A 20,013-nucleotide genomic window follows, 5' to 3' on the forward strand; every position below is an offset into this window, starting at 1 on the left:
GCCCCATGTTGCAAGGATCTGTACACAATTCCTGGAAGCTGAAAACATCCCAGTTCTTGCATGGCCAGCATACTCACCGGACATGTCACCCATTGATCATGTTTGGGATGCTCTGGATCGGCGTATACGACTGCGTGTTCCAGGTTCTGCCAATATCCAGCAACTTCACACAGCCATTGAAGAGTAGAGGACCAACATTCCACAGGCCACAATCAACAACCTGATCAACTCTATGTGAAGGAGATGTGTTGCACTGCATGAGGCAAATGGCGGTCACACCAGATACTGACTGGTTTTCAGACCCATCTGTGTTTTCCACATCGCGGGAATGAAATCTAACGGCCCTGGTTGCCAACCGCCGTGAAACGCGAAGAAGTCACCGTCACTTACTGATACAGCAGCTGTAATTCTGATTTGAGCTTGAGCTTTAGAAATGCTTGGGAAAATGTAGCTTGTGTGGACACTTACCGCACTACTTGATAAAAAAAAGAGCTTCGCTACTGAAAAGCTATTTAATTCAGAAAACAGCGACGCTACCACCACGCTACTGAGAAATGTAGTTAAACTAGTAGCGTCACTACTTAGCCATGCTACTGCCCAACACTGGTGAAAGCAATAAAAGGAGCTCTCCTTCAACTGCACACATTCAAACTGAAATATAATATGAGGTTAAGGGTGGATCATGTGTACTGTGTAAACTGCTTGGAGTGAAACACATCCTCTATAGGCCTACAGCAGATCACCAAGCAACAAAATTTATATTTTACCATCTTTTTGAAAATGTTGACCCTAAGTGTGTAAATAAAAGCTGGAGGTGTGTACCTAGAGCCACAGTGCTGAATGAGACTGGCTCTTTCTCTCTGCCGTCATTGTAGAAGGCCAAGTGCCAGGTGCCGGGGTCCAGATACTGAACAAAGATTGCCTCATTCTGAACAACGGTCTGAATACTGCGCCGCTCACGAGGAGACTCAATAACGCTCCACTTCTCCTTTCCATCCAGCCTTTCCATAAAGTCATACTGAAGAAACACAGAGAGAGGTGAAAACAGGACGTCATCTTCTCTAAACACTGTAATTACAATCAAAAAAGACAAATTAAATCAAAATGTAGAGAAGATAACAACTCTGAAATGTGATAAGACACATGTAAGAATGCTGCAGACAAATATGCAGCGATAATTTGGAAATCATATACAATTCATTATGAAGAATTGCAAAAAAAAAAAAGCCTGTCTACACAGATGGTCTCTTCATGGTAATTAACAAAAACCTGTCTTTTTAAGGAGGAATATTATAGAGAACCAGATTTCCTTGCTCTAAAACGGTTACCTCACACACTGTCCCACAAAATGGTGAAAAATCCCAGTTTTCAATGGTTGGGTTTTGTTGGATCAGTATGTTAACTCTTTCTGTCAGGACCACTGATTGACCAACATGAATAAATTGCAGATATCATTAATTAATTTTAATGTAAAACATTTTAGTCTGATTCAGGGGGAATCAGAATGTCATACTGACTGACAAGAGGAGGAGCTGGGGATGGAGGAGGGAACTGGCTCCTGAGAAATGCGATAGCTGCTGATAATACTGAAGGAGCTTATATATGAATACAGTGATAGGCGTTGTATTCCTATAGGTAGACGTGTATCAGCTGAGAGTCAGCTGATGCGTGCTTGACTAACGTGACCTGCCAGAACTGACGCTACGCTTGATTTTGGTGTTTGCTAGGGCAGTGTGAACATAACAGTGTCATTAAAATTCATTATATAATATATCATTAAAAAGAACCGGCTCATAAGATTAATTCATTTGCAACACAGTTGTCCTAGTTAAGACACAATGTCGGTTTAGTACTCATTATATTATCTTTGTCTCTCAACATATTCAATTAAAGCTTATGAGCGTTAAAGGGATAGTTCGACCAAAAATGTAACTTCTGTCATAATTGACTCACCCTCATGTCGTTCCAAACCCTCAAGAATTTTGTTAATCTTTGAACACAAATAAAATGATTGTTAATAAAACCTGAGAGATTTTTGTCCCTCAAATGAAAGTCCATTCTACCACCACTTTCATGATTCAAGAAGTCCATAAAGACATTGTAAAAGTAATCTATATGAATTGAGCTGTCTAGTCTAGATTTTCTGAGGAGACAAGATCGCTTTATATAATGCACATATTTAATTTAGGCTTTTATTTACATATAAACATCAACACACATACAATAATCAAATCAAATACTGTACGGTAAACAGAACCAATTTATATGGATTATATTTGTATGTCTTTATTAAATTTTTGAATTATTTTGGTGGAATGGACTTTTAATGAACATACATAAATCGCTCAGGTTTCATTAAAACATCTCATTTGTGTTTTTCAAAGGTAAATGAAAGTCTGGGTTTGTAAAGACATGAGGGTGAGTAAATCATGACAGCATTTTCATTTTTGGGTGAACTAACCCTTTAACAAAAACTGAACCGAACGTGGTTTTAGTATTTAACAACTGGATACTCAACCTTAATTATAAGTGGACATGGCTCCTTTAAGAGAGGAAACAAGACATGAGGCGATTTGCTCACCTGAGCATGTGAAGGAGGCAGGCCTTTCCGCATGTAGACCCCAAACAGTGCGTCCTTGCCCAGGGAGATGTTGAACTTGAGGAAGTGTGGCTGGCGCAGGTTAAGCAGAGACCTCCAGAAGACGCCTGGAGGAACATCCTGACTGACACGCTGACCCAGCTCCAACTCCCCGCTGTTTATACTGCTGTTCTTCAAGACCCACGGCCCTGAGACGGACGCCAAGAGAAGAAACAAGATTTGTTTGATAAAAAAAAGTCTTTCAAAGACAGGGAGAATGGGGAATATCCTCAGCTCTGTATGAAAATATTTGCAGTGTGTACAAAGAAAAATCAACATATATTATTCTTCAGAGACGCAGCTCTGCGCTAATGAGTGTGTGGTGCGGGCTGCCAAAGTCATCAACCCTAAATCAAACCCTGTCTTTTCCCTTGAGATCATAATACCTCTGCATGACAGCAATGGCCACACACGCATACTTCCCTTCCCACTACACCTGCTAATTCTGTCCTCTAGAGAGAAAACTGCTGCCATGTTGACAGCGCAGATAGATCGCAGCAACTCCAATCAGAAAATAACCCAGCAAACGGGCCTTGATGGTATCAGAAGCAACATACACACACACACACACACACACACTCTTTTTATGTCTGATGGGCCAGCGCAACATGAGTGGGCTTGGTGTTAGCTGTCAGTCTAGTCGGCTTTCTCAATGCTTGATGTGCCCTGATAAGCAGAGACAATCTGTTTCCCTGCCTGCAAAAACCTCTGGCTGCATTTAAACGAGTTATGGAGAGAGATGAATTGAATTGATCGAGCGCAAGCAGGCTCTTTCCCTAAATGGATCAAGCCTCTCTTTTTTTTTTTTTTGCTGGAGAACATCTGCACGTACACGCAGTGTCAGGTCTGAGTGACAGGTCGGTTAAAGCGGTCCATTCTCGTAACCAGTGGGAGCTCGCACCAACCTCCCTCATTAACACGGAGCATGGATGAACAGCTCTGTGCTGAAGGAGAGCAATACATTCAGAGAGAGCGAGAGAGAGAGAGAGATGGAGAAAGTGAGATAGGTGGGGAAGCAAAAGAAAGTGGGAGAGAAAATCCCATGGAGAGGGAGCATGAGAAGAGTCTTCTGTTGAGGAGCTGAAGTTCACACTCCTCATGCTCTCAATCAGCCAGAACTGCCTATATCAGAGCCAATGAAAAAGGCTCTTTCCTTTCCCCTTACAAATGTACACATACACCCAGGTCTTGGTATGGATGGACTTTCTTGTTTAGTCTGGATACGACTAGGTCAGTCACCTCAGCCTGCCTTTTATAAACCTACAATAACTCTTATGAATTTATTAAATAACATACTATATTAAATTATTAGCTATCTCTAGAGAAAATGACAGATTGTATCAGTATATAAGGAGTTTAAGGGACTGAAGAAAGGCTGAATGTGCTTAGGAAGCCAGTATCACCACATACACAACCCTCTGGGGTCAGTGTAAGTCCATATGGAACTCCTAATTTCGGTATGTACTGCCCACAAATAAACTGATTCTGTAAGGGTGGTTGGCCAACAGTGGTTAAGGCTGCAGGATTGCTGATTGACTAAAGAAACATCATTAGCAATATGGTATAAACCAGTAGACTTCTCGTCTATTACCACCCACTGCAACTTATACCAATGATGGAAATAAGAGCAAAATATGTGGGAGAGCGTTGCTATGGTATGACAATATAGTATTGCAATTGGTAGCACTTCTATGTTAATACTGAATCAAAATTAGTTAGCACATACAGTATGTTATAATCGAGAAGGTTTAATAACAGTATTTGGTTATGGTTACATTTAAATAAGTTATAAATTAGATGTATAAAATTGAATAAAAAAGTTTTAGAATGTATGTAGAATGTTACCTAAGAAAAAGAGAGAGAGTGAGCAAGAGAGAGCGATAAAGTGTAGAGAGAAAGAGAGATGGAAGGCAGAGCTCAGGTAGAGATGAAGAGCAAAGCTCCCAAGAGGAGACAAAGAAGAGCCAAAGAAGCCCGCGAGCAACAGTTACAACCTTCTTTCATCCCTTCCTTGACCATGTGACTGAAACCCAAATGTGAGGCATTCAAACTGACCCATCAGTAGATTGCAGCTTCCCCCACCATCCTAAATGTGTGACAATTAGCAGACCCTTGATTTTACACACATCTTGGCCTATTAATAGGCCTTGATCACTATCAGTACCTTTTTGCCTTTAGGAATTCCAAATGGCCCTTGGAGGGGGTTGGACCAGAAAAGCAAAAGTCTGTTCATTTTCAAGCCTTCAATTCCCAATGGATGAAATCAAGTAATGGCCTATATTTTCCAAATGAAAATTCTGTTTCACTCATATGTATTTCACATTACAAGTCAAATGACCTGCTATTGTTGATTCAAGCAGAAAATGTTGATGAAGAATCTATCATTAAAAGGATCAAAGATTCCTCAAAAGGCTTAATTTATGTCTTGTAGACGTTGCATTAAGATTGAAAGCAGTATCAATAATGTAAAAAATGTGATGTGCAGTCAAATGTCCCGCTGTTAAACAAATGTTTTCACAGGTACACTTGTTGTGCTTCATGGGAGTTTTGACATGTTTTATAGACTCGATATGGGTTCTTATTCAAATGTGGAGACAAATTATAAATTTAGACAAATAAATAAAATAAAATAAAACAGCACCCCCAACTTAAAACATTTTCCCGCGCCCCTGTTCAGCGATGTTTTCTATTCAGTCTTGACCTCTTTTGCTTGCTTTCTGTATTTTCTGTGTCTGGCTTTCATGCTATATGCATACATAAAATTGCTTGTCCGTGACGCTATCAGAAGCACTTTTCATGAGAAAGTCAAAAAGGCACATGATGCTTGTGTTGAGAGATTCACTGAGGTCCTGACATGTATATCCTCATAACAACAACATTAAAACTGGAGAACGGTGTGAGCCCAGCATCATGCTTCTTCTCCCCCACTGACAGCTCACTGGAAATAAGAGCAAAATATGTGGCTGTGTGTCTGTAGGACAGCTAGCCCTTCTCCAAGCTCTCCATCAAAGTGAAGGGGAAAAAACACTTCAGAAAAACAGAGCAGGAGAGAAAGCAAATGCACTCTAAAGCTTTTGCACCTGATGTCCTTCCTCCCACATTATGTTCATCCAGTATCAGACAGGAGTCCTTCCATTACCAACCCAGGCTCATTAGAAAAACGTGACTGTGGCATTTCTGAAAAATGATATTCCGTTGCTCCTTGCATGTTCTGCTGCATTTTCATAGTGGCAAGTCCAGTAAGTGGTGCATGTTCAATTTTCTCTGAAAAGGTCAATCACATTTGAAAGTAATGTACCATCTACATTAAAATCCTACCCTAAACATAACTGATAGTGTTAACAAAAGCAAATGTGAGTAAACCATGGCATTTTAGCTTGCTTATACAAGTGTTTGAGCTCTTTTATCGAGCGTTGTGACTCGTGTTTCACAAGACTTGTACAATGTCAGAAAAGCTATACTGTACATATAGAGCTGGGCTGCATTTCCTGAAACCTTCTTAACGCTACGTCGTTCTTAAATTACACCTTAAGCTGTACCTTATCGTTAATATGTGTTTCCAGAAACGTTCTTAGATAAGTATACCTTCTGTAAGTCATACGTTCTGAAGGTTGGTCTGGACCACTCTTAGCTTTACCTTATCACTGTTGCAGGTCTATACGAATATAATTCTGAAGTTTTAATACACCCAGACAGTGTTCAATTAGGTGAATTCAAGTGTTTTCATGCAAAGAATAAAATTGTCATTACACTGATTGTTGTTAGATTTTTAATTATATTATCCAAAGGTGCATCAGCTGGCAAACCATTAAAGGCTTAATAGTCTATTTAAAGGGAATGATTGTGGTGGGGAGTTTGCTCAAACTATGGCAGCGATACAGCGAATAGTTGTTCTAAAAGACTGCGCTGTCCGCGGAGCGCTTTCAAATGCCAGTGAAAGCATAGGCTACTGTCAGTTGAGTCCTATTCGGACGCTTATTGTTTCTCATGGGCTTGTACGGTATTTTAAACATTTACAAGTGTAAGTCGATGATTTTATTGCCGTCTGAATCCATAATGTCAGTGTTTTTTCTCACCCAACCTGTGTAAAAATCCCTGGCCTGTGTAATTAATACCTACTGTTTTTTGACAAACAGGTCGTGTGGTAATTTAATTTCCGTCTGAATCCACATCTCTGAGTTTACAAGAAGAGATTCAAAATTCACTGTTTAAATCCTTTTTGATCACTGCCGAGCACCGTACGTAAGATGTACACTTTTATTACTGAAATGCTGAAAAGTATTTACAAGAACAATATTTCATCGCAGCTCCACCTCAGTGAACAAAAATGGGAAAGAGAAGAAAGCACGGAAAAAAATTAAATATGATACAATTTTAAAATATATAGGCTAGGCTATTATAGTTTGGATTATTTTTTTTTTATAATATCCCATGAGTCCTAATAAATGCAATTTCATCTATTTCTGAAGTACTTCTTTTATAAAGAACACCGCTTTCTCGCATAATGCAGTGGAGCAGCCCCTGCACGAGAGAATAATTGATTCTCAAGCCATCGATATCAACAGATTCAGCACCATCACCACGGACAGCGCCGGGTAACGTCACACGTAAGAAGGTATATCTTAAGCAGCTTCCTAAGGTATGGTTCGGGGAACACACCTAGAAATGGTATACCTTTAGTTAAGTTATACCTTAAGAGTCTTCGTAGCGCGCTAAGAGACAACGTTATCGGGAAACGCAGCCCTGGTTATGTGAGGCAGTCGGTAAAATATATTTGTTTAGGTTTTAACAGTATTGCATGTCAAGAAACCATGCAAAAGAAAGTATGCATTAATTGATAATCTGTGCCATTAATCATAATTTGTGTGAATGGAAATACAAGTTGTTGGTGTTTTACTGGACACTGTAGTGAATTGTATGTATAGGCACATTTTTTGAGTTTTTTTCCAAAATGTAGCTAGAAGCACGTTTTTCCAATGAGCCTATGTTGTGCATTATACAGTCCAAAACAAATAGGATTGTGCACACACACACTCCTCAGTTGAAACTGCATTAGCACCTATTTGTCCTCTTCCATAAAGTAACATATCATCTAAAGGGAGAAGAAGCTGTACTGTGTGTGAAGAACGTCAATACCGGCACTCTCTAAAGGTCAGCGACAGTCGTTATCATCTAAACGTGTTGACACTGATAATGATAAATCATTTGATGTGACAATCATTTGACAACAGACACCAAGATTCTTTGTGTCTGAGCCACTGAGAGTTAGTTAGCCAGAGCTTTGAACCATTAACTAAAGTCCATTGAGATCTAAATAACACTGTTTATCAAAGGTCGCTGTGAGAAAAAGGCACACAAGACTGTAATTTTACACTAATGTACTCTCTCAATTACCAGTAAAGAAGAATCACTGTTTGGGCTCAGATTATTCTTACAAAACCTCAGTCTGACACAGACTTACATGTGTAACAACAAGCCAACTGTGACTAAATCCAGCCATCATTTCAAATAACTGCATTAGCATTACATATAGAACTGCAGGAGGAGCATTGAGAAGAGTTGGACCAGTTGAAGACAATACAAAATCTATTATAACATGGCATATTTCTTAGTGAAACAAAATACTCAGTTCGAAAAAATGTAGGGATGCACTTACGCCATAATGTTGTTGTTAATATTTTATCAAATAGTTATTGTTAGGTCATATTAAAACAATTTCAATTAATGAAAAACTATTCAGTAACAAAAATGTATTATACTAAAATGGTTTATGATGTAATTGATTTATATTTCATTACACTGTTATTATTTCTATTAGTAAAATAGCAAGAAAAATATATAGAATTGGGCTTGATTTGTGAACCAAGCTTACTTGCATTGCATTGTTTTATTATGCTATTACATAGTTAATACATTACAAACAAAAAGTTACTTTTTAATTAATGAAAAAAATCAGCTAGAAAATTATGCTCGAAAAGATGCTTAGAGATTCGCGGATCAGCTCTAACGTCACCCGAATCCGCTGTTAAAAACAAATCATCCACCTGTCACTCACCCGCACCTTTTTTCTCTGATTTAGATATCCGCACCTGATCGTCACATTACAATAATTCAAAATCTCAGTGTTAAGCACCAGGGGCGTTTCTAGGTTTTAAAAACATCAGGGGCTGAGCCCTAAACGTCAGGGGCTAGGGTGGGTAACAAGATAACATGATTCGATATAGAGAATAATGTATATTGTAGGCCTATATGCAGGCAGACTGGTTAAAAAATTCAGTCCTGGCACTGTGGCCACACCAGGCCATACTACCCACAGACACACACATTCAAATGTGAGGTAGTTAGGGGGGTTGGGGGGCATGCTCCCCCGAGAAAATTTTTATTTCTCAGACTTACATATGTACATTTTAAGGTGTTTGACGGCCAACATTTTTTGATAACAATAGCTTTAAAAGCATGTCAGTCGGCAGTAGCATAAATTATTTGTCAAGCAGATAACAGATTCTTAAACATGAGAATGAGGATAAATGTTGAAATGAATGATCCACACTAGAAAATGGAAATGCAGAATGTTTCTGCTTATTGTTGACAATACACAACCACATATTCCAAACAGGAATGGCCTTAAATGAGAAATCTTTCAAGGATTATTTTGCATAGATGTAAACTTTTTAGCATTAAAGATTGGTTTCAGCAACTTGTTTCTTTCTTGAGTTAATCAATGTTTTTGGCACTATTAAATCAGTTCAATTAAATTTCAATTGTTCACTCATAAAGACAGTCACTTGTCACCATTACTGGCCTAATGATGCAAGTTGTGCAAACACAGACAAGCGGAGTGATAGAAACTGTGAAAAGGCTGATGCTGGTGAAATTTTCGAACACATTCGAGGACCTTATATATAGGCTACATATCAGAGTTAGGAATACATTGTAATAATTTTAATCAAGCAGACTAAATCACACGACTGCGCAGCAATATTTAAGCACATTATACAAAGGAAATAATACAGATCTAGACAAATTGGGTGGCTTATAGTTAAAAGAATGTCATGAACGATCATTTAGGCTAGATGTAGGCCTATTTTTCACATTTTTGGTCACAAAATATTTAGTTAGTTTTGATGACTTTGCAATATTGATAAAATGTTAGAATATTAATAATGAAAATTGAGTAGGGCTACGCCAAAATGTGTAACATTTATGTAGCCTACAAAGGAATACAAAAGCCCCGACATAGTTTTGACGCAGCTTTAATCTCCCTTTTGGTTATTTCAATACTTAATTGACGACAGAACACGACGTTACATGCTAGTTTATTTTGCGTGATACAGGGCGCGCCGCATTTGCGCGTGATTGAGCCGCGAGCAAACGGCTGGCACGACGTAAGTAAGTTCGTTTTTCTGAGTTTTACTGACATATAGCCTGACAACATCTGGTGTGACTGAAGACTGTGCGGCGGTGCTGACTGCGTTAGTTATTTTAAACCGGTGCGGCGCGCGCGCCCCCGAAGTTCATCCGTGAGAAACTTGAAACCGGTGCTTGAACTTGAATTCAGGTGACTCATTAACACTCACGCTACTGTCCACGCCCTGCTCTCACGGCTCGTGGACTCGTGCTGCTTGCCACTTTGCCTAATAATAATGATCAATAAATAAAAAAAATTGAGATCCGGGGCTATAAAAAAAACATCCGGGGCTGAAGCCCCGGAGGCCCATGTCTAACGACGCGCCTGTTAAGCACTGAAGGCTGCTTTTAAATGAACATTTATTCAAAGCAAAAGTTCTTCTTGGCAAAATTGTATTTCTCTAATAGCCTAAACCAGGGGTCAGAAACCTATAATGGTGCGTTCACACCGGACGCGAATAGCGCGTCAGGCGCGAGTGATTTCAATGTTAAGTCAATGCAAAGACGCGTTACGCGCGTAAAAAATTCCTGCGGCGCGAATGAGGCGTAGAGCGCGGCGCGGTAGACGCGAATACGCCTCATTCGCGCGTCAAGTTCGCGCGAATAGCGCGAATTGAGCGTCTGGCGCGTTAAGCGCGTTACGCGCAAATGATTTTATTAGTGCTATTTGTGCATTCACGGGTTTGATGCGAATTCGCGTCTGCCGCCCGAGTTGAAAAATCTGAACTTCTGCGTGAATTCGCGCCGCGTTAACCAATCAGGAGCCTGCTTGCTGCTGTCACGTGGTGAAGTGACAGTTTATAATGTTATTTTATGTTTGGCCTCAATAAATTATTTTGTAATATGACTAAAATGCACAACAAAGCAAATCTTTCACATAAAAACTCGATTTCAATATATGAGAGATACTCATTTTGTATTGAATGCTATTTATTCCATATCTATTCTAGATTATATGAAACATTATTATTCTAATGTAAAGACAACAAACACAATTTAGTGTATAAAAACAAAAATCACAGGACAGGTTTCACTTTTGGAGGCTGACTCCATTTATTATCAAAACAAAAATAAATGACAGATTAGGTGGGTGCGGGCGAGGGTGAACCTCGCGCCGGGCTGTAGAGCGCGGGCTCGACAGGCAGCGACCACTCGAGGCCGAGGCCTTATACGGCCTACGCTGTCCTCGTCAGCGTCCTCACCGTTAGGTCCACCAAACCTAGCTCCTGGAGCAAATTGTGAAACTCCTGAAACCCTCCGGAGGGTCTGGTGGACCCGAGTACAGCGACGATGTCCCCTACGCAGCTGTTTCTGCTCTCCAGAGCATATACGAGCGGTGACTCTCTCGATTAATGCTAACGCTAATGCTCGATAAACATCTAAAAAAGATGGCCGCCAAAACTTTCACCTCTGACGCGCGTAAATTTCGCTTCAAACTTTAGTTTTTACGCGCGTTAGACACGCGAATTAACACAGAGTGGTCAAGCGTCAAACTAGACGCGGCAGGCGCGAATTTGACGCGCCATTCGCGTCCGGTGTGAACGCAGCATAAGGCACACGGAGGGGTAATTGCTGGTATGTGCACAAAAGTGAGAGATGTGTATATATTCAATTCAGATAAAGTACATCACACATACAGATCTACCTTTTGAGGTAATTATTCATCATAGTAACACAGCTTGTTTTATTAAGTTAGAAGCCATAAATATGATTTTGTGAGATTTAAATCACTTAAGTCAATGAAAGCGCAGAGCTCTGAAAGCATGCACTGCACATCACGCACACACAAAAGTTACAGCTTGTTCACATTCATTGCGTTTTACCGTGAAATGACAGTTCTGAGCCTTTTTTAAAATCAACACACATTAATGATTTATCTCTCATCCACCCGCAATTTTTGGAATGTTTTTTTTTTGTTACCAGACCCGCCCAACCCGCGGATTATTCGCAGTGTCCGCGGATATAACTGCGATCCACGCATCACTAATGGTTACTTTTATTACACTGTAATTATGTTATTACAAGTACTTTTTACAGAATTACAGAATTATGACTACGTTTTTTTACCCCACTGGAACAACATGAATGGTCATGAATTGTGCAATATAAAACGATTGACGTGTAAACAGAGAGCAGTTTGGATTTCATGTCATCAGGGGGTTTGCATTTTATGTCATCAGGTGATTTGGATTTCACATGGTCATGTTTCAGGGTTTCAGGGTCGTGTTTTGCTTTTACCTCTGCCTCCGGAGGGCACTGTTGCCACATCGCCAATGCCAGGAATACTCATGCTGAGGCCAGTGTTCACTAGATGCCCTTCTGTGGGCTTCAGCCGCCAATTCAAGCCAAGCAGATTAAGAGCTATAAGGGAGAGAAAGAGAGAATTAAAAAATAGAACATGACACTACATTACACCTTCCAACTACATTATGTATGCCACGGATGACACGTCCTGACAGCTGAGAGCATGCGACACACAACAACTATAACTCTTGCTGACAGAGGTGACTTTAGCATACAAATACACTCATTATAGAAAATGACACTTTGACTGCAGTCTGTGCTTTGTTTGGGCTCTGTGCCCAGACAGGTTTTGTTGGACCAGGTTTAATCCAAACCAATACAGGAATCCTAAATTCTCCAAAGATATGAATATGTCACATAAAAGCGGGTGGCAAATGAGAAAAACAAAACATTAAATGCAACACAATACGATTTCAGAAAGGAAATGACACTTATCTTGAAACTGCAAAAGCAAGGTTGTGAGAGGACAAGAAAATTGTCTAAAAAAAAAAATAAAAATAAAAAACTGAAGCCAGTTTAAAGTTGGTGACAGATGCCAAATATTCTCTACACATTCTTGTGTGCGTGTGTGTGTGCTAGAAAAGATTTTGGCTAGATGCCTGCTTCTCTCCGCACCCCATATGTACTATAATCAGTGCTTCAGTGCTTCAGCACTTCCAAGAGTTTGTAGAGACTGATTAGCTCCAATGGAGATCATTCAATATGCAATATTCAAATCTGTCAAGTCTGTTTAAGAAATATGATAATGATCAGACAAAGTTAGTTTTTGTGATGTGCTGGTAAAAATTACAAACGAGTTACCCCAAGGAAAAACAAGTGCAGTCATACACACACACATGCGCGCGGACATAAAATATTGCGGGAAAATGCTGACGTTTGCAGTATCAACCATAACACCTCACCTCCACCCCTAGTTCTTCTATCCCTCCCTCAATCTCATCCACGCAAAATCAATGCCAACTCAGTCTTTTGGTACCTCCTGACTGTACATTTGAGGGTGTGTTATCACTCTTGTGTAGAGGGGTCAAAAGAAAAAGCTGACTCCTTCAGGCTGTCAGATGCTCTGATGCCATCTAGTCATTGTCCCACATGCACTATTCCTCATCGTATCTCTCTGTCCTCTAATCAGCAATATCTCTCGCTCCTTCATTGTTCTTTTCACCTTTCGCGTATCCTCCATCCCTCCTGCTTTCTTTTTGTCCATTTCATCGCAGTGCTCGCTGACAGAGATGGTCTGTTATGACCTGAAACATCTTGTGCTGTGGAGAAATTCTTAACATAGGCTAATGTTTTATTCCTCTGCAAGCTATTGGTTGAAAGCTGATTTTTCCACACAAAAACAAATATTTAATTTATTATATATTTAATTTCTTTATTTTTTATAAATAATATAATAAGGCAGAAATTGCTTTCATCTGAAATTGATGTGTATTTCCCCGTTATAATAGAGAGTTATCAGTCATATGCTTCTGGAGTTCTCTTAAAGCAAGATGTTAGTGTTGCAGAGTATACATACAGGGCAGCAAGCACTGGTGAGCCATTGATTTGAATTGAAAGGCTAATGGATTGCTTTCTTCACGTATATGTAAACAATCTTGAATTCAATCACAAAAGGAAAAAAGAAAATCACTCAACCTTTAAATATCACCGAAAAGCATTTTAGCATCACTTTATCTTCTAATGTAGCAAGTGTGGTCAACATATTGAGATTAAAGCATGTTTTAATACAAAGTTTAAAAAAATAAATGGCAATTTTCACTACAGCTGGATAAGGACAGATGCCTTATCAGTTGTACAGGCAAACCTCTTCAAATCTTTGATCAATAAGCTTCAAAAGTATTTAACAATCCATGTGAATTTATATGAAGTAATATGTCAATGCCTCATAAATTGAAATGTTCAGCCATTTCAACAGCATTTTTACAAGTTTTAATTTGCTGCAAATGTGTTAACAAGGCAATTATTTGTCAACAGAGGATAGCCAATTAACAGTAACAACAGTAACCACAGTAACAGTGGAATAAACAAATATAATTAAAATAATTGTAACATTAAATTACATACATGCATGTTCATTCAGCATCCATCTAGAGCAGGGGTCGGCAACCTTTTTGTCATAAAGTGCCATTTTTAAGTTTCCAAGTTCATCACTGTGCCACAACACACACATAGCCTATATATATATATATATATATATATATATATATATATACATACACACTCATATAAATACACAAACATTTTACATTTTTATAATGGCTTACACAGAAACAGTACAGAAATTTAAATATTTCTCTTGAAATTTGTTTTAGATTTAGATAGACAATTTAATAATATTTATAACTCCTAACTAGAGATGCACCGATTACAATTTTCTAGGCCGATTCCGATTTTTCATTGAGTTTGACCTGCCGATACCTATTTTTTTAGCCGATTCCGATTTCATTTTTTCTAACTACTTTACAGCACACACAAATATTTATTTTCTATATATTTTTTTTTATATATAAAATACCATATCATTTTACCCAAACTGAACAATAAAAACAAGTTTAAATGGGTACCTTTTATATAAATATTTTTGAGTCTTCATTTTCTTTTCTGACATAACCTAATCCAGTTCAAACACACTAGACGTGCACATTCTGTGCATTTTGGGCACTTTTGTTTGGAATCATATTTATTTTGTCCATCAAAAGTGTGCTTTCACTTTAGCACCTTTCACACAGCGCTTTGAACCCAGCGCACAGCGCTTTGCCTTCTGTGTGAATGCAAACACGACCCGGGATTGATGCCGGGTTGGGGACCTAGTAACATTGCCGTGTTCAGTCCCGGAACGAAAAGAGTCCTGTGTGAACAAAAGCCGTAATAATGCCGTGTCGTAGTGATGACGCTGAAGCCGGGATCGTTCGCCAGCTAGTGAAACGATACGTTATGTGCAAGTTTATGATCGAATCAGAGAGAGAAATCGCAGCTCATAGGCAAACTTAAGACATTTTAAGTTACATCGATGTCACATGTCTTTACGGGATTTGTACGGCTTGTGTGAGAACGCACTCTCTGATTCCGGAAAATCACTGGCAGTGTGAATGAACCAAAATCAAACGAACCCGGGTCAAATCTCGGGTCACTTTATCCGTGTATTTTCTGGAATCTCTGTGTGAAAGGGGGCTTTAAATTGAGCGTGAGCAGCGCAGACAAAATAGACTCGGCGGCGAAACCCCTGCTTCACTGCTGCTCACGCGACGCTCCTGTTGGGCGCTCACGCGCTGCTCCTGCTCCCGGTGTGGATTAACATGTACGCCGAAAAAAATATGCGTGAAACGGCCGTAATTCACGAGGTTTCCTACATGTGCGTTCCGTGTGCACGTGTGATGCTGATGTTGCGCGATGTTAATCATGGGGAGCCCGAGTGCATTTGACCGGCATAAAACTAGACTATATCTGAATGAAATACATACACTTCTCTCGCATTTGCTTGTGTGCCAGCGATTAACCCTCCGCGTGCCAACACCGCGTGCCTTAGGTTGCCTACCCCTGATCTAGAGAATAAAACGGACAGCACAAGAAGTACCTGGTTATTTCATATCCTCTGTGGAAGAATGTGGGCATGGTTAAGGGTCAGGTAAGGGCCGGACACTGGCTTCATGTCTGGCATCATTAGCATTAGCACTTTGCAATTTTTTTTTTTTTTTGGCTAATCAAATTTGGAGATCTTCAACAAACATTTTTGGTCTGTGCAATAAGCATTAATTATTAAGAGAAAATGTGTTAGATGTGAAATTCATGAGATGCTGCCCCTATCTTTATGTAATCTCTATGTATAATTCACCTCTTCAAAGTGATGAATAATATTACGTACCTAAAGCATGGAGAAAGAAACAGGAAGAAAGAGAAGGAGTGAGAGAACAGATTGGGATACAGATGACACAAGTATTTCCCTGTCTTGCCTGAGTAAGTCTGCATCTTCAGTCTGGATTTCTTCTCGGACTTAAAAGCACACTGAGAAAATGAAATCTAAGCTGCAAAGCTTATTTCACTGAGCTATACCAGTTGAGTTGGTGCTGACAGCAGCACTGTAAAAGTGGAACTCTTTCTTTAGCAATCCATTCCGATCATAGAACAGTAATGCATTTTTTACCTAATGCTTATACGAATCACATATTCAGTTTAGGGTCAGATAAAAGCCCTAATTCTGACCCTAAACTGAATATGTGACTCGTATAAGCATTAGGTCAAAAATGCATTACTGTTCTATGATCGAAATGGATTTACACTAGAATGTCGAATCCGATATTTGACAAAAATCATATTTTTTATCTTGGCTTATTAAAATCATTTTACTGACATAACTATCTGGGTTTACATTAGGTTCACCAACATAAAAATGATGATAATCTAATAATTATTTTCATATTATGGCCCATAACTAAAATTATATTATATTAATAAAAAAAATGCATTACTGTTTAAAAGTTTGGGGTCAGTAATTATTATTTTCATTCATTAAGGCTCCATTAAAGACATTTATAATGTTACAAAATATTTCTACTTCAAATTAATGCTGTTTTTGATTTCTATTCATAAAAAAATCCTGAAAAAAAAAAGTATCACGATTTCCACCAAAAACATTTTGCAGCACAACTGTTTACAACATTGATAATAATAATAAATGTATCTTGAGCATCAAATCAGCATATTAGAATGATTTCTGAAGGATCATGTGACACTGAAGACTGGAGTAACGATGCTTTGCCATAACGGGAATAAATTACATTTTAAAATATATTAAAATGCAAAACTTTTATTTCAAATTGTAATAATAATCACAATATTACAGTTAAAAATGATTGGGTTAATCAACCCAATTCATTGATTAAATATGCATTTATTTGCCTTGGTAAGCAGAAGAGACTTCTTTCAAAAAATTTTTTTTTTTTTTTTAAATGTGCTGGCCACAAACTTTTAAAAAGGTATATAAAATATATATCAAATATGTTTAAACATTTAGTAGAATTAAAAATAATAGTATGTTATAGCATCACAATAAGAGTATCACAATCATAGTATGAAAAATGGATATTGTTTTTGAGATCTGTTGGTCAGACAAACTAAGTGCTCTGCACTAACAATACTGCAGAAAGACAGTATCAGTTATCAGAGATATTCTCACATTATTTTACTAGGTACATACATATAAAGTACATGTATTTTGACATTTCTACTCTGAACGAACTTCATTTTGATAAGATGTGTGAGTTGTTCAAAACCACTGGTGGTCCATAAGGGGCCTCTGATATATGTGTACAGTATATGAAGGTGCTGCTGATGTGATAGCTACAGTATGAGCTAATGCATGAGAAGCACTGCCCTTAGGCACGGCCCTGAAAACCAAGTCACAGGTAAGTCAGCTGATCTCCTTCGTGAGCTCATGCTTGCAGAATAACTGGAGAAAAGAGCTGACTTACCTTTGACAGCATGAGAGATGCTTGGAAATTGAGGACGACACTAAACAGATAGTGGTGTCAGCTTTATGAAACAACTATACGTGGTCGATGTGCTGTTAAGGTGCCTGCGTTTTGTCTCTGGAGGCTTGACGGTATGTGTGAATGTTTGAGTGTATTGCTGTATTATGATTTTGCTCTGCATAGAATAAAATGCTAAGAGGGTACACAGAGGCTAAAAGTATTTACACAGAATCCAAATCAAGGGAGACAATATATCATGTGCTTAAATGTTGATTATTGATCAGGTGCTTAACAAACAGAAGACACACACAAATTAATATGATCAAGCAGCAGCTGTGTGTCAGCTGCCTTTCTCTAATGTGAGGGAAGGAAAATTCCCTTTCGAGAGGAATTCAACGCTGCGTTATGATGTTAAAGGGGTGGTATAATGCCCCTTTTTACAAGATGTAAAATAAGTCTCTGATATCCCCAGAGTGTGTATGTGAAATTTTAGTTCAAAATAATTTTTATAGCATGTTAAAATTGTCCCTTTTTGAGGGTGAGCAAAAACGCGTAATTTTGTGTGTGTCCCTTTAAATGCAAATGAGCTGCTGCTCCCGGCACAGAGGGCGGAGCTTCAAGAGCTTGTGCATGAGTGTGAGTGAGTGAGTGTGTGTGTGTGTGTGTGTGTGTGTGTGTGTGTGTGTGTGTGTGTGTGTGTGTGTGTGTGTGGTTAGTTGATGAATTTATGTAGCTGATGTGGAGTTAACGATCTTCTAGTCATTGATTAGCATATTCTGTCATTATAATATATAAATCACATTCCCGTATTTCCCCATATATTACTTGTTTTTGTTGTTACACATAGCAGAGAATGTAAATAGATGTAAATAGACTTAGGGAGAGACAAATCATTTCATCTTGCTCTTCAGGCTTACAGCCACAAGAAAGAAAATCGATGCATCCTCAAATGATCAAAGTTGACAGCACATGCTTTCACCTTGAGCACCAGAGTATCAGAGGAGGATGAATGTGCAGGACATTTAAAAAGTAACTGTCACACACAGCTAGTGTTGCTTTCGTCAACGAAAATTATGACGAAATATCGTCGTCAACGAACCGTTATCACCTGACGAAAACGAGACGAGACGAGACGTAAATGCAGGTCATGTGACGATGACTAAAATACATGTATAATGCAATATCGTTGACGAATAAAAACAAGACTAAATGTGGTTTACAAAATAAAAACTATGCTAAAATGTCTCTTCATTTTCGTTGACCAAAACGAGACGAGACGAAATGTTATAACGTCACGATGAATGAGAGAGTTGTGCGTGCCCATAGCTTTGTCGGCTTTAAATTCTGGTTTGCGATCTGGTCACCCGATTATCAGCGAATTTAACAATATTACTCCATTAGTTATTCTATTAAAATGTCTCATTGATATATTTGACACATTCATAATCATTACTTTTGCCGGTTCTTTGTGACAGCTGTATGTTATTGGCAGCGTCTCTGGTTACATGAACGCGTCACCGCATCAGCACCAGAACATGGAGATTTTATTTTAGAGAATAATCGCACAACCTATTCGATATTCTATAATTAAATAAACTAATCGAATATCCAAAAATCGTGACTCATCCCTGCATGGAATCTCTTGTTTCTTTTCCCAAATCTTCACTCACTCACCCATTTTCTAAAGGGATTATAAACATTTCTTCATTGGTTCGCTTTTAATTAGGCCTATTATATTCGTATTCTTTACTGTGGTAAAGTAGAAAAACGCTGTAGGACAGATAGCATTTGTACTTGCATGTCAAATTCTTTTTAACACAGTTTGTGCTTGTTATATTAGACATAGGGCGCGTCAAGTTTAGTTGTAAAGCGCGCTTCACACGCGCGGGTGATTTTTAGTTTCACTTTCTCTGGCAGCGCAATCTCAAACATAGCCTAAATATCTCGCCCTTGTGGAGGATAAAATTCGCTCTTCAGACCAATTTACATAAAGTAGAAAACACGAAGATATCATAAAGAGATCGATGGTCTCTTTCCTGCTCGTGTCCCACATCCCTCTCAGAGAGCAGAGTGGTAGGCTATATCACGCGTCTTTGTGTGGAAATATAAAACGAGTTTTTATTTATTTATTTATTTTAAATAACCCCCCAACCACCGCCGGTAGTTGGTCCATTACCGCGGTGGTAAAAAAAAATG

The 20,013-nt window shown here is 38.7% G+C and overlaps 1 protein-coding gene across 5 annotated transcripts in view; it reads right to left on the reverse strand.

Moving 5' to 3' along the window:
• Positions 1 to 20,013, reverse strand: part of tenm2b (teneurin transmembrane protein 2b) — a 349,866-nt gene that overhangs the window by 33,139 nt on the left and 296,714 nt on the right. For all 5 annotated transcript variants that reach the window (XM_082140873.1, XM_082140876.1, XM_082140874.1 and 2 more), the window contains 3 exons: positions 12,284 to 12,406; positions 2,582 to 2,787; positions 823 to 1,018 (listed from right to left, as the gene is read on the reverse strand). In XM_082140873.1, the coding sequence (XP_081996999.1) occupies positions 823 to 1,018; positions 2,582 to 2,787; positions 12,284 to 12,406 (525 nt within the window). The remainder of the gene's footprint in view (positions 1 to 822; positions 1,019 to 2,581; positions 2,788 to 12,283; positions 12,407 to 20,013) is intronic.

Source organism: Leuciscus leuciscus (assembly GCF_965113295.1).
Source record: "Leuciscus leuciscus genome assembly, chromosome: 16".
NCBI classification, from domain to species: domain Eukaryota; kingdom Metazoa; phylum Chordata; class Actinopteri; order Cypriniformes; family Leuciscidae; genus Leuciscus; species Leuciscus leuciscus.